Source organism: Caloenas nicobarica, chromosome 2 (genome assembly GCF_036013445.1).
Source record: "Caloenas nicobarica isolate bCalNic1 chromosome 2, bCalNic1.hap1, whole genome shotgun sequence".
Taxonomy (NCBI): domain Eukaryota; kingdom Metazoa; phylum Chordata; class Aves; order Columbiformes; family Columbidae; genus Caloenas; species Caloenas nicobarica.
Genome location: NC_088246.1, coordinates 43,512,700 through 43,535,027, shown reverse-complemented (window position 1 = coordinate 43,535,027; position 22,328 = coordinate 43,512,700). Strand labels below are relative to the sequence as shown.

Genomic DNA, 22,328 nt, shown 5'->3' with positions numbered 1-22,328 from the left:
ATTCCCCATTACAAGAGTGAAAGATAGTTTATGCAAAACAACAACACAGACAATCAGGCAAGAGAGGATGAGGAGGGCAAGGCTTTGATAAGTAGCACTATATGAAACTTGGGGCTTGTGGTCACTGCTTTTGCAGGACTCCTTTGGTATGGTTGACTTAGCAAAAGAAATCAGAGGAGAGACGCGCTGGCACCTGTAATTTCCAAATCTAAACCAAGCCACCTTTTACTCCCTCCGAGCTATAATTTTTCACTGTCATTTAATTCAAGATTGTTATCAATTCAGATCAGTATTGGTCAGTCGGTACGTACCGTGCATAAACCCAGGGAGAAATGGTTCACATTTTAGGAAGATAAGAGGAGTATTCACTGCAGAGTGTTCCACACACACACGCTCGGTTGTGCCAAACGTCTCTGACAAGTGGTGGAGCAGCAGCCCACGCCTGGCTGGGCAATTCATTCTGAAACAATGTGGAAGGTGGCCAGCATCAGCACAGCCCAGTTCGCAGCTTCTCCTACATTGCTGAGCACACTGGGTTTCCAGAGTCACCAGCTACTGCTCTAGCAGCAAACGAAGAAAATCTTGTATAGAGCCAATACCAATATTTGACTCGAGAGAACAGTTTGCTGGGGGGAGGATCAAGAATGGGATTAAAACGAAGCCCCACAATTTCAATATTCAACTCTAAAAAATCCTAGCATCCTGTTTTGGTATCAAAAGGCGAGTTAAGTCTGTCAATAAGGCTGTCATCCACGAATATTGTCCCAAAATGCAAACATCCAGTATCCCGAAGTTTTGTTAGCTAAAATTTGCAGACAAATTAGGAAACCACTTGTGGGGTTCAGTGTACCAGATGTTCAGTGTATAGTCCATTTTTTATATTTTCTAAGAAAAGCATTTTTATTAAATATTTTCATTACTTTTTAAACTTCAAAATACGGAGAAAATTTTCCATGAAAAACCTAGATTTAAAAAAAATAGGAAGAAGGACTTTCATTGGAGACTCTCTCTGTTCTCTGCAGTTTCCATTTTAAGGAACAGCCCATTAGAGTATTGGTATATGACAGAGGAAAAAAAAGGAAGTAATTTTAAAAAAAGAGAAAATGAAGCTGAAAAATGAACAGGCAGAATGGACTCATTTGGTCAGCGATCTCATATCAGAGCAGTTCCTGAAACCTACGCAAAAGCCTGGAAGATAAATAAGATTCTTCTGTGGGATTACCTTTTCCTTGGTCAAAACCTGTCTATTTAACTACAGAGCAACTGGCTCCCTGCTCCTCTTCAGAAGCTCTTATGCTTGGCTCTGTTCTGTGGGAAGCAGCTCCGTTTAATGTTTCACCTAGATGGTGGTTACTCCCTGTATTTATGCTACTGCATGATGGAAAGATGAGCAGATTATCACACAAGAAGCAAAATCACATTATGTAATTCCCTTGTCAAGCAAAACACATCAGAGCCTATTGGCACGGTCCTTTTTCAGGACCAGCATCTCCAGCGTACCTTCTGCATGAAAATTACTGCAGCAGAGTAGTCAAGAAATGTTCCTTGGACTTAGACAATTGCCAATGCTAATTAAATATTTTTCCTATGTCCACATTTCTCACACAGGTGCTGAGGATGTCTAAATGCATATACATACAAAAGGAAAACACACCGAAGACATGCATCATCAAATACATTTTTAAATCCTTATAAATGCACTTGGAATATCGGCAGGATTGAAAACATCTCCTTAGTGAATGTGTTTGTTTCGACACTCTTGATGGGCTGCTAGGCATTAAAGAAGCTGTTACATACTCTCTGCAAGAACCCATCTTTGCTTGAACTTCCACTTTCTGCAACCTTACAAGAGACTAGAAATGGAAATAAAAGATGGTAGAGAGGACCCCAAAATGTCTGTGAAGATATAAACTGATTATACAGTCCACCAACTTCAGGCTGACACAAGTTTAGACCCTCAAATTTATTTACACAACAGACTTCTATTGATTCTTCAGGTAGTTTAGACTCTTCAGCATCATTAAAAGCTTACACAGAAAACAGATTAAAAAGTGTCCTCATGAATATGTAATTCTGCGTGAAAGACTATTGCAAGTCCCAAGAATAGATGTCGGTACAGATTTTATTAGAACATTGATACGTTTTTCATGTGTACTAGCTTCCTTGCCTACTTGTCTAAGCCAACTCCCATATTACTAACATTCTCCTCATTAATTTTCCATGTTCTGTCTATAATGTTTTTCTAGAAAATGCAGGAAAGGCGCAGATGGAAAAACCCAAACTGATACATAAACCATGCACATAAGCATTGTCTTTTCTGTGTCATGTTTATGTAGTCCCTAGCACAAAGAGACAAACAAATCAATAATTCCTATGAGGTTATCCAGTGGCATATTAGTTGTGCTGTTTTGCCGGTTTTAGTTGGAAAACAAAACCAAAAAACCACCTGGACCCTACGAGCCTGGACAAGCAGGCACTACATACACACAAACGAATCTGCACATCTGAGCTATTTCCAAAGGTGAGTGGGAAGCACACAGTAAAAGAAGCCAGGCCAGCTGAGAAAGCATCACTCAGCAACTCCACAGCATTAATTCTTCCCAATAAATGAAATGGTTAATAAGCACTTTTGAAAATGATAGACAACTTAAATGAACTTCATTGGACTTGGGACAGCGGCAGTAGTCAAAACTTCTGCTTCGGGTACTTGTGTGAGGGAAATGCTAATGAAGCAAGGTGACAACACACACGAGTACAAGAGCCTCACGCAGATCTCATCTGGGTTGGAGGCTCTGAAGGTCCTTGTCCCACCAAGTGGGCAGCTGTCCGTGGGCCCATTAGACCTCACCTCCCAGCTGCCACCACTATCACTTCAGACATAATTCTGCTGTTCCCCTCCCTCAGCCAAAACCTCTCCTGACTACTTTACTGAACAGCATCCAAGAGGAAAGAAAAAAAGATAAAAAAGAGAGATTCAAACATGTTTAACGATGTTTTTTCCCTGCTTAGGGTTATGGGGTTTTTTTCCAACAGTGATGGGACTTGGAGCATTGATCCACCAGATTTTAACCTTCTTCCAGAGGCAGCACTCTGAAACAAAAATCAGCCAAAAATGTATCCAAATGCTATAAAAATGAGGGAGGTGGCTGTATTAAGCATTGATAAAATGAATAAATTTTACTCAAGTATCCACGAGATACTTCTGCTAGCCAACATTGGTGGGGGTTGACTTCTGCTTTTTGTTTTTCAAAGAAGATTCCTGGATTTCTGTGAGAAAAATTATATTGTGTTAAAACTGAGAAAGAACAACTCTTTCCGAGCAAGACTTCCCTCCAGGAAAACACCACAGACTATACTAAGACTTCAGCATACTTTCTTTCGCTACTGGAGAACGCCAGCCTATAACAAAAGACAGCAAATGCCTCTTTCACCTTTATTTAAAAGCATCCATGACCGGACTGAGATTTTTGACATTTGCTGAACACAGGTTACAGACTTTTCCTGGACATCTACACGTGGCAGTTCCTCTGCTTTGCAATACAGAACACGAGACGCAGGACACTAACTGTATTTTTTTTAAAGGTATGGCATGCAAAAAGTTTAGGGAATTTCTTCACACACTTTTTTCTTATATTTCATTCGATAGCCACATTCCCTAGTAATTAACGCACTTCTTGAAACAAAAGTGCTCTGGATAAGCTTCCAGAAGTAGAGGCTACGTTCTTCTTCTACCTCTTTCTTCAAACCTCTTCTGAGCCCCCACTGTTAATTCAGGCACTGGCAGGTAACGTTGTCTTTCAATCCTGTTATGCAACTTGGCTTCCACCATGTGCAAGAACCAACATGTTTCTCCAGACAGATTTTCTTTCCCAGGCTCCTGCCTTCTCAGCAATGTGAGGTACTTTATGTAGAGTCGTCTCAATTTCCTTTGAATTCCCTTTTTTTTTTTTTAAATACTTTGATTTTTTTCAGAGATAGGAAAAGTCAGTTGTGTATTTATCTTGAACTATCAAACGCACTAAAAAGAACCTGTCTGGAATTCCAGGCACCATGGCTAAATAACAAAAATACAGTCAGCCTTATGCAAACAAACCTGTACACACCAGGCGCCTCAAAATCATGCAGGGTAAAAAACCTACTCCCACCACAGATCCCCTAGAAAACAAACCTCAGTGGCTGGTACAGCCCTTCCCACTCTGAAAGCATCAGACTTTGCTTTTAGCCCTCAAAAAACCAGACAATCCAAAACACAGCAGTTTAAGTCACCTCCTGTTTTGGTATTTTCATGCGTGCAAGTGCTGAAATTGTTCATTGTTCTGAACCATAAGAATACCCAGTATACATTTATCTTTCAATCCTAGCTTTAAATCTCTAATTTTAAATCTACAACTTTTCCAATTTACGCAGCTAGAGACTCACTCCTCCCTAGAAACGGTTAATTGAGATCAACCAGTAGGACAAAACATCTCTCCTGCCTTTGGTTTCTTTTTCACGGCTTGACTAATGCATCAAATTTCATATATTTTAACAAGGAGATGCAGTGTATCTGAGAAATAAAATAGCACAGTCCTTAGTAGGTGTTCACATTGTTCAGCTTACCATCTTTTACCCATTTGAAGCAAATATTTTTTTATCGCCACATGTCAATAAAAACTAAGAGCCAATAAAACAGCACGGCTTGCGTTATGGGGCACTATGAAACAGAAATACGCAGATCACATCCCGATACTTTAAGGCACGGTGAGAGTAATTCAGTAAAAGGCAAAAGAACCTCGTTTACCATTAAGGGTTTTCTTTTTCTTAAAAGTTTTTAGTATGATACTGCTGAAAGACAAAGGTTTAAACCATCTGCATTCCTTTAAATGTTTTTACTGTATGAGATTCCAGGCTGGATTTGTTTTTGCAGAGACTAAATCAGGCAATATTAAGAGCTTTTTGTGATACTAGGGCATTTTGAAAGGACAAAGCAACAGCTATTTTTGCTGGCTGACACAGTCTAGAGCCCAAAGACACATGATTATGCCTTCAGAAAGGCAACAGCTGGAGCACACGATGGTCATTTACCATAACCCCTGTCTCCCTGTCAGCCCCTTTGCTTGGGGACAAAGGACAAATCCCGAACTGCAGTTATCTGAGCTCACTGCGCTTGCTATGAGATGTGCAGCATGGCACCCGCAGCCTCTCCGAACAACAGATGCCGGTCACCTCCAGACAACCTCCAGCTACCATTCTTTCAGCAACCTGCTACATTTCCATTTACATTCTCAAAAATAAAAAGACGGGAGAAGCCAAACCAAGGCAGATCAAACAGACTTGCCTTATGTTCAGTCAATCACTCCTTCCGAGAAGCCCACCAGCCACATCAGAAAAGAATAACCATTCCAAGGCAAAAGAACCAAACGAAGACAAATCTGAGGCAAAGAAAAGGCTGTTCTTTCACACCACAGGCAGCATGAAGGCATCTCCAACCACTCTACCACTCCAGAGCTCTCCATCTTACAAACCTCTTCAGAGAGAGGGGCAGAGAGAGAGTATCAGAGCAGAACCCATCGCATGAGACGCAGCTCTCAAGAACACAGGCAAATCATAAGGCGAACAAGGTGCTGGAGCCAAAGGACGAAAAAAACCATTAGAATAAGCAATCCACAACCTTAAGAAAAACAAGAGCAAAACAAACTCTTGGAAATTTAACTGAAGAGCTCGAATAATCCTGTAATAAAAAGGATCTTACCTTTGCCATCTGCGCCTGCACGCCATTTGCCTTGAGAGATGCTACTGCTTTCTGTGCTGCTGCCGGACTGTCAAAATCTACAAAACCGTAACCTGAAAAATAAACAGATAAACAGGTATTTCCATGACTATCCATGCGTATGTGCCCAGATAAAGATTTTATTTTTATAAAGAAGGAACCTCTTTCCATTCTCTCACATTGTCTCATAGTTTTCCAGTAGCACTGCCATCACCACCAGCCACCACACCTCTGTTTCTCACACCTTTCCTCCTGAACCTAGTGAGGTTTAAGGAAATGCCATGACCTGAAGCTTCAAAGTGCAGGAAGGTTTGCAGCAAAGGGGGAGAGAAGGCAACACTTTTGCCAGTTCTAACAGACAGAAGGTCCCCGGCAGCAGGAGGACACATTCTCCTCGGGCTCTGGTGCTCTGGAGTCCTGTCCCATCTCTTCCATAAGAGGAGGCAGAAGTATGGCCCTCCCCGGGATACAAAGCTGAAGCTTGCAAGTGCTGGTTTCATGAGAAAACAACACCCTTTCCCTCAAACCCATATGAGGATGAGGCTTCAGAAGAGGAGAGTAGTGGGTCTCCGCAGCAGGCTGGGGCCACCTGTGTAGGGGCAGGGAGCAACAGGCTTTCAGCAGGTGGGAGCAATTAAGGGAGAAATCGCAACCTGTGCTCTCCAAGTGACTGCCAGAGAGCTCGAGAAGATGGTAAAATAACACAGTCACAGCCTGGTTAAACCACATCCCTTTCATCTCACCGTCCCCTCTGCTGGAACAAGGGCCAGGTCCCTACCAGGAACTGCTTCAGGGTATCATCTGAACAGCAGCTTAATGAGGTTAGATCTCAGAGATTGGCAAGGGATAATTATCTGCTTTTAAGTGGCTTTCCTACTCCCGGTATTTGCATTAGTTTAGATTATTAATCAGACAGTCACTTCCTATCTTCTTCATTCTCCGTTTTTCCTTCTCTGAACCCACATGACTGGTATGTTCAAGCAAGACCAGTGCTGTGGAACCCCTACTGGATATCAACAAGTCTGGAAGTATTTTTATTTTCCTAAAGATACAAAGCAGGGCAAAGAAGACAAGAAAGGGACTTTACACAGCACTGAGCTACCTCTGATCTTCAGCAGCATTCAAATGCCTTGCTCATAAAGATTTCAACAGAGCTAGAAAGATTTTAAAATCTTGCCAAGCACCTATTTAGGCAGCTGCATATATTTCACAATCTATCCAAGGAATCCTCTGAAAACCCTAGCCTATATCTTATTAATCAATTACGGTGCAGGTAGGCACGTGCTGCTCGGACAAGTTGTGGCCAAGGGGCCACCTCTTTGGCATCTCCTCGGGAAGCCGCACGGACAAAACTGAACTGCCTGAAAGCTTTCATAATATTAGCACAAGCACATTTATAGCATAGCAGCTCCTTTGCAGACATCTCCATTTACTAGGTCAATACATATCACACAGGAGGCAACCACGGGTCCGCTTTCGTGCCATATCCATTTTTATTTCTTTTGCCAGCCCTTTTTCCTGCTCCTGGGAGGCCTTATGGCCTTCCTCTCCACACCAAATCTCGGTATAAGAGTGATTGCTTGTGATCCCCTTGCCCCTCAAGTTATAAACACCTCTTTATTTTTATTCTGGTGTGTATGCATTACTTGATGCAGAGGTCAGTCCAATGATGAAATAATTTTGTGCACATGGACTTTTTTTCTTAGCTTAAATCGCATTTGCAAAGTTTTAAGAAAATGAAAAAGAAATCAGAAAAAAAGAAACAACCAAAATCGCTAAAGAAACTGCTAACTTACCTAAAGAGTATGAAAAGCACTGTTTTGATAACAAAGTCAAAATCTGAACCTTTTCTTCTTATTTATTTTTGGGTTTGGGTGATTTTTTTGGTAGGGCATTACTACAAATGGAAGGAAAGTCTAGAAGAACTACACTGCGATGGCAGATCTAATGAACACGACCATGAAGAAGCGCACTGGAGTTTGGTCAGCTTCGGGAGCTGAGGGGTGTTTTACCTGCTCAGATTCCCCCTTTTGATTTTCCCTTTCTATTGCTACTGAGCATTCCATTTTTATATCAGCTTGTTTTACATCGCAACTTGCTTTGCAGTGTTATCCAAGCTCTCTCTTCACTGCAGAGCAGCAGTGAGGCTGATGCCACTTTGAACCAAAAAACATGCTACGAGAGAGCAAGAGTCCTCCCTGGATTTCTCCAATGCCTTTGCCCTTTGGGAGAGCAGCTTCTGGAAGGAACAACGAGATACAATCAGATGCAGCTTCCATCTTGCTAGATGAGAGATGCTGACAAGAAGGCAGAGCTGCCAAGTGGGGAAACCTGAAATGCCTTGGGAAGTCATGGGATGCTTTGCATCAAACACAGAGTAAATCATTATTTCTTAGGATAGCAAGGTGGTCATCTCAGGAGATTAAGTTTCCTTTTATTTCTCACCATGTTCATGCCCAAAAAACAGGAAGTGAAAGTGTGAAAATAATTTTTAATATTAGCATTTAAAACAGCTAATAGAATTAGATTTTTGATATTTATCATCAGTGTACAGTGCAGGACCAATGTATGCAGTAATAGAAGGGAAATTATTTAATATGACTTTCTAGATGGCACGGTAAGTATTCACATCTAAGTTAGCATTGCTGGTAAAAATAAACCAGAATGTGCAAGAATATCTGGTGTTACACTATAGAAATCAAGTATATCTAACATAGTGAATTATTGAAGATTTACATAATTCCATAAAATTTCAAGCCATTGATATCTTCTAAGGATTTATTCAATGGGCACAAGTGGCTATATAACCACAGCAGGGATCCAGTGAGAGTCTTGAGACAAAAAAATCTTTCATCTTAGCTGCCCATTATGCATTCTAATATTACTACTCCCAGCCTCACTGCAAAGCTGCTCCTTTTCTTTCCCTCAAGTTCATTTTCATTCCAAGTATCTTTTTCTGGCCTTCCCCCCTCCCAACACATCTCTTCACCACACACAGAACATCAGGACAAAATCATTCCATGGCTAAAAACCCATCCAAAGAACATCAATCTGCTGCAAGGGAAGCCAAGTTCCCAGGCTGTTTCAGCATTCAAGTATCCTTACAAGAACCCTGCAATGCTATATAACAGAAAACCAGGCGCGCTGCCTTTTTGTACAGTTTACGTTTTTTTCCATGTAGATGTTTATAGCACATGTTGGTGACCCACACTAACATATTTCCCTTGTTTATAATCTCACTTCATTTTTTGGGTCTCGGACATTAACAAACTAGCAGTGGCTTTTTTTGCTTGGCTTTTCTTTTTTGTTTGGTAGGTTTACATATTTTTCAGGATAGGTCAAGTTTAGTCCCCGCAGAAGTTTGTCTTGGGACATCCCCTCCAGCTCTCCCCATAGCACAAATGAATCCCCAAACTCCCTGTGCCCACAGTCCTTCCCTCCCGCCCACTCTGTGGCTGCCTTGGCTGCCCAGGGCAGGGGCAGCACGGGTGGGTTTGGCTGCTCCAGCACCACCCCTATCCAAATATTCCTTTTCCCTGGCTCCTCCTGCGAAAAGGCAGCAGGCTGGCTGGAGGCATCCCTCTGGAGGGATTCAAGACCAGGGTCTGCCAATTAGATGCTGCTGCTCTAAGAAAACGTCTACATTTCTTTTTCCTCTCTTAAAAACAAGTGCAAGCCCCAGCAGCCCCACCCTCTGCTAGCCTCAAATTCCACAGCTTTTTTTTTTTTCCTTCTTATTTTTTTGTGCGTGCAACTGCCTTGTAAACATTCTGGTCAATGGATTATACTTCCACTCCCTCCCCAGCTTTTGCGCAGAACATCACAAAAAATGCACTTGGATTCTAACCCAGGACCTTCAGACTCTGCTCACAAGAATCCATCACTACCACAGGAAACCAAAACCAAAACTATTTCCCCTTTTTTTGCCACAAAGCATCCTGCCCTTTTCCTTTCAGAGATCCAAACACAAATAGGGAAAGCTGCGTTATCCCCTGTTGCTTTGAGAGATGGGAATTGAATTTATCACTAACGTGAGCCCCTCAGCTCAAGTGTGCCGACCCTGAGGGTGATTTTGGCACCCCAACGCTACAACATTTATTCCAGGATCCTGAGGTTTTTTTGTAAAATGACATGTTACTAGTTTGTACATGCAGACACACACACACACAAAACCCCAAGACAAGGCTATCGAGAATAATTGTTAAACCTTTCCTCTAAGAAATAAAATGCCTGTAATTTTGTCCTGGCCTGACACCATTAGAGCTAAATCATTAAATTTAAGGAATAAAACCAGTGTTTTTGTACCTGTGGGGGGAAGAAAACAGCTAAGCATCAGCAAGCACAAGTTTATAGCTAGCTGCAATAAGTGCTACCCAAATACGCTGGCACACACTAAACATCTCAGTTTCCTATAACCTAAACGGCTGGGGGCCTCCCAGTCTCAGTTTCTCAGTTCCATAATTAAGCTTGGCAGCAGGTTCAAATGAATTAAAACTGAATGTCACTATTTCCTCAACAAATCCCTCATCCTTGTTTTTTCTTACTTGTCAGGAGAAGACCAGCAGAACAGCAATTAGTGGTAAGCAGTGCAGTGAAAAAGAACCAAGTATACACTAATTAGGTCACTCGCCAAACACATTCATTTCATTGGCAGATTTAATCAATGTTTTCCTGAAATGTCTTAAATCTCCTATGCTAATTTAAAGTTTCGTTATTGTTGTTACTTTAAACACAGATGGGATGCCTGGAGATTTTCAATTGCTTTCCACAAATCCATTTCAAAATAACAACCCCTCATATAGTACATCATCAAAATTTAGGCATACGTTTTAGGAAATGGCCTCTAATTTTATGGCAACATTTTTGTGCCTGCAAATACCTATGGGTGCAATTTTGTGGATTTAAGTAATTGCAGGTGTGTAGAGCTCTTAGACATCAAACTCTGAATTGCCCTGACTGATCAGGTACTTAAAGGTAATGCCAAATAATTTAAGGGACTGCCTGCCACTTGTGGTTCCCTCAATTATCGCAAAATGCTGGAGCAGGGGCAACACAGCAAAGGCTTCACAGTCCGCCTCCGGGGAGCCCCAGTTGTGGAGTGACAGGAGCGAGGGCCTGGCTGCCTTTTTGGACAACTGAGGCAGCTCCTCTGCCGCTGCTGGAAGTGGCATTAGTTGCTGGAAGCGGCATTAGTTACCAGAAGTGATTGGGAAAAGAGACTTCAGGGTGCTCTGGAAGCTTGGTCCCCCTATTAGCACTGGCAGCCAGCACACCACGGTCCTTTATCGCACGGAAGACTCTCCGTCAGCAGACGTCATTGCTGACGCCATCGGAAAGGGAGCTGTCACGGCTGCGGAGTAGCACCGGCCTAGCTCTGCCCGGTGTCCTGCCCTGACCGCGTGTCCCCACGTCCTCACAGCGGCTCCCTCCTTCCTGCCCCTGAACCGCCTCGCCACGGCCCCGCAACCACCCAGGGGCGGGAAGGGGCAACCGCACAGCCAGACACAGCTCCGCACCCACCCCAGCTCTGTCCTGATGACCCAGGTGGAAATACAATAGAAGAAAATAAAAAACAAGGAGCGGGAGAAAGAGCGCCTTGGCATGCTGCTGAGCTGGAGCTCCGCAAAGGCGGCAACCTCTGGCGGGGGCTGAGAAAGGAGAAGCCATAATGCACGAGGGAGGACAAGCCGGGGCCGGTAAGCGCTCAGCTTCACCCTGCCACGAGGCCAAACTCCACGGTTGGCCTCTGACCAGGTGCTGCTTTAAATCACTTGGATTCAAGTCAACCAGCACTCTGCATTTTCCAACTCCCCCTGCCACACGCAGACAGGACAGCTGATGCACCCAGCCGGGAGACTGGCATGGAGTCTGTATGTTAATTCCACTAATGTGCCCGAGTAACTAATCTTGTTATTGAAAAAAAAAAAAATAAAAGTACCTAAATATACTGATGGGGAGCTCACACTTACTGAGGAGCTCTTCTGGTTCCACTGATGTCAACAGACTCACTTCATGAAAAGTTTCTCTGCTGGGTTTCTCTAAGCTGACCCCTTTGCATCTATGGGACAACGCTTCCTCCAGCCTGACAGACGGGTGATGCTGACTGACAGCTGTCCCACGCAACCTTCGCTCTGCAGGTGCCTCTGTACTCAGCGGCTGACAAAGGAGTTTGAGGGACTCCAGCTCTGACATTATCCCACCTTGGAGAGTTTGACTTTGGAACACATGATTTTGTTTATTTTTTGGCAACATACAATTTGTGTTAATTTTGCATAACATTACACAATAATGGAGAATTTTCTTTTTAAAGATAAACCCAAATTTGCTCTTGTGTAACTACAACAATTCTGTTGTACCTAGACCTGTTTTTCTAGGTGTGATATACCAAAGCACTTGGAACTCTGCTTCCCAGTGGGATACATTGTCTTCTTAGTGTAAGGAAGTTCTCACTCCTTGTTTCTGGCCATCTAGAATTCAATGTACCAGATCTGAAATCCAGAATAGACAAGACTGAGCATATCATACCTGTTGGGACATCAAGAGGTGTAGGGGCTGTTTGACATAAAGGAGGACAGAGTCATTTTAAGAGAGCACCTGCTTTTTTTCATTAATGTTTTTGTTAACATTGCTTAGGGATTAGAAATTGAAAATCACTCCCAAAGGGGGTTGTGATGAGGAAGAGGAATATCAGCCTAGGGAAGAGGTAGCAGTCAAAATTACTTGTTGAACTGAGAAACTGTGAAATAACATATATTTACCACATTTTTTAAAAACTTTATGATGTCACCTTCATACATATCTGTATACATATATGCATACATTCAAAGACACCAGCACGAAGTTTTTACACGAACAGCAATACATATACACAGTTAAGTAAATATATAATAATCAGTGAGATGTTTCTCCTTCATGCTCAGATGAAACCACTTGGATTTCATAAGAACCTAAGTCAATTTGAGTTGTAAAATTCACTTTTGCCCAGTACTTATTTAGAGTGTCTCTTAAAAGGCAGCATTCATTCTGGCAATCAGGTAGTCCACAAAAAAGTGATTACCCAGTAATTTACTATGCCATTTTCAGACACTGTTTTATGCTCAGATAAAGAATCAAATTAAAGTCTTATAAGCCTTGGAAAATTAGAGTTATCAAGCAAAGAAGTTGAATCACCCTTAAACACAAAATTACTGAAAACAGCTTTTTCTTTCATTGTTCAAATTGTGCTAAAATATTCCTACAGCTCCAAACGCTCCGAGTAATAGTAACTAGTCTATATTATTCCTATATTTAAACCTTTACTTTGTAAAAATGTTCTCAGTGGCTAGAACGTGGTGAATCATCACCTTTTAATTAAAGCAGCTAATATATAGTTAGAAAAAATAATTGGAAATGAAGAGTCTTAAATGCAAGAAAGAAAAGATAGTTCCTTCATTTCAGATCACTCCCTAGAGACACACCTACATTGTTAAGTATGCATATACAGATGAATTTTTTTGTTTGCTTTAGCTTGATATGGAAATACGGCACAAAACTGTCACTTTGATTAGGTTCCTGCAGTGATTTCTTTTGCCTCTCGCATTATTTCTATCCCCTTTATAACAACAGAACCAGAGAAAAAAAGCACTATAGGTAACTAAAACACAATTTTTAGACATCTGTTTGCAAACGCATTCTTAATTTGAACATTCACTTACTTTGATGTAAACAGAGTGTATATGAATGCAAGTTATTATTAATTGCAGAACTAATTAATGATAATATTTACATGCAAAACCAAAGTATGGAACTGGTGATGATCTGTTCTGATATTTTAAAATGTCACTAAATTGAAACATTTTTGTAACCTCCAATAAGTAAAGACAAGACTACAAAGAAATCTATAGAATTTTGGTATGTGAGAAAAAAGTACTTACACAACAAATAACTATATGTATATGCATAGGCCTATGTATTTTTCTGGAAGGTAATCCTTCCAAAAACACACTCTGAAAGAACAGAAGCAGACCTCAAAACTGACAAAAGCTCTCAGCGAAATATGGTTGCGATAACAACAGCAAGTGGGCGAGGGGTGAGCAGTACAAATTTAGCAAATATACCTATCAAGAAAATGACATTGCACTTGACTACCATCTCCCAACATTTACTTTGCATTCCTGGCAATTCAGAACCACAAAGACTGACAAATTGGGGAAAATTCTGGAAAGAGCACAACTGCAACCATAAAAATCCAGATTTTGCAGAACTCTATTTGATTAGCCCTAACAATAAGCCAAGTGTTTGGGGCCATAAAAGTGAATGTGGGTGTGGGTGAGTACCTATGGGCAACCAAATTACAGCACATGACCAGCATAAACAGTGAGATGTAAGAGTTCACGAGGACCTGTCAAAGAAGGAAAATGTTGATGAAAATAAACCGAGAGGGAAGTTGAGAAAAATCTCCTGGTTTTCTGCTAACAGCGCGAACTCGGATTAATCGTACAAAGCCAGTGATGGAAAACTCATTGCTCAAGTTACTAAATATGGACTGAATAAAGAAGAGAACATATTGTAAATCTTGCAGTGGCAGAAGGACAAGAGATAAACACACTTTTCCATCTTTAACTTTTGAAGTTACTCTCTCTCCAAGTCCCATGGATTCACTGTCAAAATCCAAAATTAAGATTAACTCCATTTTTAAATACAGGGATAGCTCATGTGTAAAATTCCCATATAAACCAACTTATCATTATATATTACAGTTATTCAGTACCATAACATTTCTTATCGGTGTATTAGTTTTAGAGTGTATTCATTAAGATCATTTTCACTAGACTTGTTTAGCATGAGACATTCATTGTGGCTCTGCAGCTGAGCTAAATTTCACACTTGAAGCAGTGATTGAAGAAAGCAAAATGTTCTCCCAAAAAAACAAGTACTCCAAGAGCAGAGCTTAGTTACATATTTACATAAGAGAGAGGGAAGGATACAATAGCAGTTTCTTCCCCTGACTGAAGAAATATTCAGTGACTCACAAGTGATAGTATTTTGCAATACCCAGAACAAAATAGCCAGAACTTGCAGTTTTAGATTAAGATCTACTTTCAGATACAGAGTTACGATATTAATTAATAGCTTCACTTAAAAGCTTGAAAGGAACTTCACACTCCAAATTGAAAAAGGGTTCACTTTTTCAACAATTATTTTTCATATTAAGTTTTCTCTCTGATTACAGCAACCTCCAGATGCTGAAGTTCCAAAATACCACAAGAAAGACTCTTTTCTTGGTATTTCCAGCCAGCAGGGAACACTGACACTCTCACGAGAAAGTCTGTTCTTCTGAGGTTTCATGCTCAGTTATGCAGACTCCAGAGCTTTACTTAGCTTGGGTAATGTTTGGGTAAGATATGAAACCAAATCTCTTGAGATTTGTCCATCATTTATTTTAGAGCTGAGCGACTTGAGTAAAAAACCTGGTGTACAGAAACAGTTTAGAAAAAAAATCATTCAGCCATTATTTCCAAAAGCTCCCTGTAGACAATTTTCTCCTGTAAATTCTGGACCTCAGTTTACCCAAAGCTAAGCAAGTTATCCACCAGCTATTCACCTAAAGAGCATATAAGCTAGAAAGCTATGAGACTAGCTCCAGTGGTCCCATGGACTAGATAGAAATGAATGCTAATATTGTCGTGCACCTTTCAAGCCTGGTACCTGGTATGGCACTCCAGCAGGCACTTACGGCCAGACAGGGACAAAACAGTACCAATGGGAGCCCTGCTGTCAGCGTACGATACCTATGGAAGACAGCGACGAAATACTGGGGGGGAAATTAAGTCCACCAGCAGTCAAGTCTTCCCGCATTAGGTTTAAACAACGACACTACTCTAGGAGGCAAAGAAGGATGTTCTGTATCATCCAGTGCTCTTTGTCGGGAATGAAATATTCTATTCTCTTCCTCCCAATACTGGATTAATCAGCAATCATAACCTTAAGTAACTGCAAATACTCGTGAGTAGGAAGAAACAATCTGACATGAGAAGATGCACTTGGTGATCACACTGTGATTACTGTACTTTATTAAAAATAATTTTCATTTCAGTCTGTTTTGACAAGAAAACAGAAAGCATCTTGTGCAGGCTTCAGGAAATATTAAAATAACCCAAGGTGATGAACATGTTATTATCCAGTCTGTTCCAGAGGGAGGACGCTCAAGTACTGAAATGGTTTTCATTTCAAATACACATTCATTTTCAAGACACCACACTTGAAAAATTGGACCGTATATTTGTCATACAGTAAGCAGTGATAAAGAGCACAGCAATTTATGCTCTTTATGCAAACCACTTGTAATTCAGGAAACAACTATAGTTTCTAAAAGGCAGCAAAGTGATAGCACTTTCTCAAGAAACTGAAATGTTTTTTTCATGCCAGTTGGCCAATTCTGGCATGTCAACTTTTGCTGTGATAAACATTTTGGATAACATGCAAAGAGCTCCTGTTCCAAGCCATCAACACTCACAATGTCTTGGAGCTTTAGGCAGAGATGAGCAATAGCTTCTGAAGATTTAATGATTCTGATACTAAGAAAGGATCCTGACACCACCATCACCATAATGCTTAAAATACCAATGACCTTTTGAGCAAGAGGGCAGTGTGCTTTCAATACATGGTTGGTGGTCACAAGCAGGGTTCCACCTGTGCTGGGGAGGGGAAGCACCGCAGGGATACGCTAAAGATACTGTGGAGATTCAATGCCCAATGATTTTGGTCTTACACAGTATTTCAGACAATTAGAATTTGAGTATCCCTATAGTGTTATAGCTATATTGCCTGTCACTGTTCATAGGGTGTTCTTTTGCAATAAATCCTTTTGTGGTTAAATACCAGTTGCAACTTCTAAGCCTCTCGTCATATATCTACTACATTTATCTGTAGCCTGAAGTTCAAGAATGCTATTGTTATGGTAGCCAGAAATGGCTATTAGTTTTCTAGGCTGAGAGAGAAAAGAAGGAAAGGGAGGAAGGGAGGAAGAAAAGAAAGAAGGAAAGAAGGAAAGAAGGAAAGAAGGAAAGAAGGAAAGAAGGAAAGAAGGAAAGAAGGAAAGAAGGAAAGAAGGAAAGAAGGAAAGAAAGAAAGAAAGAAAGAAAGAAAGAAAGAAAGAAAGAAAGAAAGAAAGAAAGAAAGAAAGAAAGAAAGAAAGAAAGAAAGAAGGAAAGAAAGAAGGAAAGAAGGAAAGAAGGAAAGAAGGAAGGAAAGAAGGAAGGAAAGAAGGAAGGAAAGAAGGAAGGAAAGAAGGAAGGAAAGAAGGAAAGAAAGAAGGAAAGAAAGAAGGAAAGAAAGAAGGAAAGAAAGAAAGAAAGAAAGAAAGAAAGAAAGAAAGAAAGAAAGAAAGAAAGAAAGAAAGAGAAAAAAAGAAAGAAAGAAAGAAAGAAGAAATAACATCAGGAAATCTCTTTTCAAGATCTCCAATCCATTTTTCATTTTTCAGATTCAAGATAGTTCTACAATCTAGGTAAGTGGAAGATGCAGATAAAGTGGTTGAAACACTGGCTTTTAATCTAATCTGAATTTCTGAACCTGTAGAAGTTTTCCTATCACTACAAATCGCGTAACTCAAATATATGGAAAAAAATCAAGTGAATAAAATAATGTTTTAATCTTAAGTGAACACCTTTTATTTTTTTCTGTGATTTAAGGTAGCCGTTTAGTGTTATTTTGACTGTCAGCTTGCATTTAAAATCACTGTCTGGTACAGTACGTGGCAGCTCCCGACCACAAAGGTCTGATGCAGGATGCCATCTGGGAGCCAGACTGAAGCCTCCCAGATGATGACTGTGAGGCATCAGGAGGTCAAACCAGCAGAAGGACAATCCCCCGTGCGCAAATGCCAACATGTAGGAAGCTTCTTGCACACTGGAATTCACGTCCACAAGAAGCCTTCACACAGCTTGTAGAGAGAGAAGGCACAAAGATGGGACTGGAAGAGGCATCCTGGGTCTTTCTGGAAAGTGGATAACTACAACCCTACACTGGATGACCACATGGAGTCACCCCAGTGACCTACATAATTGCTCTAATATTAGACTTTACCTACTGGAAGGATCTCCCCTGATACATCCTTATACCACATCTGTTGCCTTCACAGCTGTGCCCATTCTTGGTTTGGGCACTAACAAGATCATCTAATACTTCTGTTAGCCTTTCCCTACTATTCCCTATAGACAAGCTTCCAACTTGCCATGCAGAGCTTTTGCTATTACTTCCTAAGTAGATTATTTTACCATTGGATTTTTCCCCGTTTTTTACAATCCAGTCTTCAGGATCATGTAATTACCCTTCTGCGTAATTGCTTAATGCTTCCCAACTTTGTGCAATGAGCAAGTACCGAGGGAGCTTTGGTAGCAATATCATTAAGTATCAGATGGGAAATCTGGTATATGCCTTAGAAAGAGAGAGGTAGATGGGTGTTGCCAATGATGCTGACTGGTATGTCCAAGCCTGCATCCAGATCATAATAGTATCAGCAAGGAGCTACACGAGTAGTGAGTATCCTCAGTAGTTCTTCCTAAATGTTCAGGCACTTTCTGAACATAAAAACATTTTGTTTAGGATCTCTGGAGAACCTTAACAGTTTAACTAAAGAGCAAACTCATTGACACATGTTGCCAGTGAAATGCCCAATCTACAATGGAGAACAACTTTCACCACGAAGACAGTTTAGAGAAAGGTATGCATTTCAATGCTTAATAAAAGAAGATAAATGGGAGGGTGAGGGAATTTATGAGCTGAAATATTCTTTTTAAAACTGAAAATGAGGACAATTCAGATATGATAACATTCTCTTATTTACAAGGGATATTTTATTTTTAAAAATCCCAGAATTTCTATGAAATTATACAGAAAACGACTGAAGAGATGCTCAAGTCTGTAGTAGGATCTGAGTTTGTTTGCAGAGAGTGGTTCTCTATCAGCTTAGCACATGACATAATCCAAAATGAAAGAGAAAGCAGGGAGGAGTTTTGCCAGGACACACAAACCCAGTAAACATATTTTGTCTAGCAAGCCAAAATGCCTTTAAAAAGACATTTTAAATGCCCAGAATCATCCTCATGTACTGTATCAAAGAAACAAAGAACCGGCAATCTAAAATTATTTTTCAGTCTTTCCAGAAATGGTGCTGAATCTCACACACTTGTGGGGGGGGTTTCTTGGTCAGTCACTTGGCCTGTGTTCATTGTAGCAGGCAAGACAAATAGTAGTCAACAAGACTGCAGAGCATCTCTTATGCAGACGCCAAATGCATGTTGGTGTTGTCAATGCAGAGATGTGTAAATGTTTTGAGACTGAATGTCTGCTTCCTGTCGACAGCCAGCATTAGCGAGACGAATATCCGGCATGCATGGTTGCGCTTTCTTACAGTAAAATATTGTACTACAAAATTTGCAGGCTGCTTGTTTTATCGCTGGCCTGTTGCTCTCAAAGCCATTTTTGTGACCAAACACAAAGGAAAGCAACTGCCCACACCCCCACTGGACCCTGGAAGCAGTGAGGTGTGTGGGCAGGAAGATGATGAGGAACTAGCTGGCTGAAAATTTAAGTGAAACACACAGAGTTACTCAGGGCCCATGACCACAAGGGTGTCTGCAAAAGCCAACCCATCTCATTTCCATTACGCAGAGATGGCAGCCTCAGTAGCAGCTTGCTACTCTGCCGTTACACCTTCCTAGTCACTATTTTGTATTTCTGGGGCAGACCTGGGACTCTTTCTTCCAGAGCTTCCATCAGTTGACACAGACAGGTGACGCATGAATCAGGAGATGGCATATCTGTCTATTGCTGTAGATAATGCCATTAGAAGATCCTGTACTGGGTATTTCCATTACACAGAGATGATATTGTGTTATATGACTCTGACAGCAGGTATATTTTTCACTGCTAAAGGGCAGGAGTGAGGAGGACACGGACCTCTGCACTATATCTGGCTGGGAAAAGAAAAAAACAGCCCATGTTCTCACCCCTTAGGGTGGCAGATGTCTAATTCAAGCAAACATTTTCCAGAGGTGCAGATTCCCTCATAGACTGGGTTTGGAGCATTTGAAGGAAATGGAGATCGCCAACTCTCATTTCTAGTCAAGGGGAGCAATAGCCTCACCCTCCTTAGCACTCTCACCTGCACTGGACGACAACACGATGTTCCAGCAACAGCCAGGTAAAACATTTGGAAAGAGGCTACATTCTAGCCTTGTAGAAATCATACCATCCTTTTCTCTCATTTTATTATTTTTTTTTTCTCTTTTCTCCCTGGATGGCTGGGACAAACACTGCACATGATTCAAAAAAAAAAAAAAAAAAAAGGTAGTAGTCTTTCTTTGCCTTTATCTAGAAACAAGCAGATGGGGCAGATGAAGGACCTCACACAAAACATGACAGTGAGACATGATGGGAGACAGGCTACAGCACCGGGCAGCCTTGCCCTCCCTCAGTCTAAATTGCAACTACCTCTAACTTGGCATGCCCACTTCACCTTCCTATCAGCCTGTTTGTCACTGAGGAAATCTTCATTTATTGCATCAAGGCATTTTTGTCCCAGCTAATGAAAATGAAAATCCTTTAAAAAAAAGTGTCCAGCAAATCATGTGATTCCAGCGCTCATATATCCATGTGGCAAAGTGCGTTGCACTTGTTTAACGGGCTAACCAACAGCATCAAGCTTCCCTCAGTGAAGTCAACATTGCAGCGTACACTAGGAAAATTGAGGAAAAGTCAGCTTCCAACCAAAAAATAAACTCCACATTTTATAGCTTAAAATGAAGCCACTGAAGACTAAACATCTGGGCTTTTTGGATATCATCCCAGATACTGCGTGTAGCACCGAAGTTCTTCATCACTGTATCCTCTTAAGAATTTGAATAAAATCATTCCCCCAATATATGCTGTTTCTCTGCAGAACATCACAAAAAAGTGCTTGTTGCAGTAAGATCTTGGGGCAAGGTCTGGTGTTTACTACATGTGCCGAGAATGTGCAGAACCACAGCGCTTGGGTTTTCTTCAGGATCTCCAAGGCTTCCCATAATACAAATCACCATTCTGCAGCAGTGGCAACAGCAACAACCCGTGTGGACCACAAAAAAAGCCAATTAGAGGGGGATTATCAGAAACACTCCAATAAATCAGCAGCGCTTATAGAAGTGCCACTGGAAGTCAATGGGATTTTCTGCTCCTGAAACACAACAGGCTCATCCACAGCACATCATGCCAGCATCTGTTAGAGATCTTCCCACCAGCACTGAACGAGGTGGCATGCCTACATGGCACAGAGCAATGCATTGACATCATGGTCCGTCCAGGATATTTAGGCCTGTTTCTCATCAAGTATAAAAAGATCTAGCAGAGCATCACCATGTTGCAATGACAGTTCAGAGAGGTCTACTCAGTACAGCCCCACACGGTGTGGTACTAGATGCTCAGGAGCTTTTGAAAACCCCAACTCCCGCACAACCTGCTTTGAGATCTCCACTGTCCCCATCTGCTGCGCTTCACGGTCAGTACCAGCCATGCTCGGATGCAACCTGGATTTACTAGGATTGCTGCAAAAAATTCTGTAGCTGGTTCTGCGCAGGTCAGATTAGATCAGTGCATATATTTAAACACTGCGAACTGCTGAGAAAGAGCATATGGAACATGGCCACTGGAAAGCAACTGAACCAGCACAACATTTCATGAGCCAGAGGCACATGGATTATAACTACGGCCAAACTACAGAGTGCAAGAGAGCCACACAAAAGACAAAAAGCATCGGATAAGGCTGAAACAGAACTAGCCTCCCTAGAGCTTTTGTGCTCATGGCCAAGCAAAACGGTTCTAAGCAAGACAACAAGAACTGCAGACTTCTGGCATGGCTCTTGAGACACCAACACTGCGAGAGACTTGTTCCCATAGTGGAACAAAGAGGTGAAGCAGACCCCCTTGAAACAAACAATTCCTGGCCATTGTACCATCCAAACAAGCACAAATAAAACTGAGTGTTTCATTTAAGTTTTCACTTTATTTATATATATATATAATAAAGTAGAAAATAATAATTTTAAAAGTTGCTGGTGTCCTTTTTTTTTTTTTTAATTGACCTTCCTCTAGTAAATCACACACAACCATTTTCTTCCCTTTCTTAGAGATATATTGGCATTAGAAAGCTCTGTGGTAGGCTTTTTTTTTTTTTTTTTTACAGCCTTGGCTATTTTCTTTCCAGCCCTGAGATGATCACTCCTATTCTTCCAGCTTCTTCTTTCCAGCTCCTCCCTGCTTCTCTAAAATGACTTTAAAAGAAAACGACTCAAGCATAGGCTAGGAAGATGGCTTGATTAATGATATTTCCACTCCTATAAGTAATGTCAAAGGAATCATTCAATCCAAATATGACAACAGGGAAGATGTTTCCATAAAACCCTGTATGCTCCCAGCAAATACACAATCATACGAGTAAAGGCAAGGAGAGATTGAAGACCTCATGCTCTGGCAATGCAATTTTTTTCCTTTTCTGTTTGTTTGGTTTTTCACTCCATACCTACTGCTTTTTCCACATTTCCTCCTACGTTTCAAACAGATC

General features: G+C 41.2%; 1 protein-coding gene across 11 annotated transcripts in view; it reads right to left on the bottom strand.

The window, feature by feature from the left end:
- RBMS3 (RNA binding motif single stranded interacting protein 3) overlaps positions 1–22,328 on the bottom strand; it is a 713,822-nt gene that overhangs the window by 257,327 nt on the left and 434,167 nt on the right. For all 11 annotated transcript variants that reach the window (XM_065627651.1, XM_065627659.1, XM_065627650.1 and 8 more), the window contains one exon: positions 5,732–5,823. In XM_065627651.1, the coding sequence (XP_065483723.1) occupies positions 5,732–5,823 (92 nt within the window). The remainder of the gene's footprint in view (positions 1–5,731; positions 5,824–22,328) is intronic.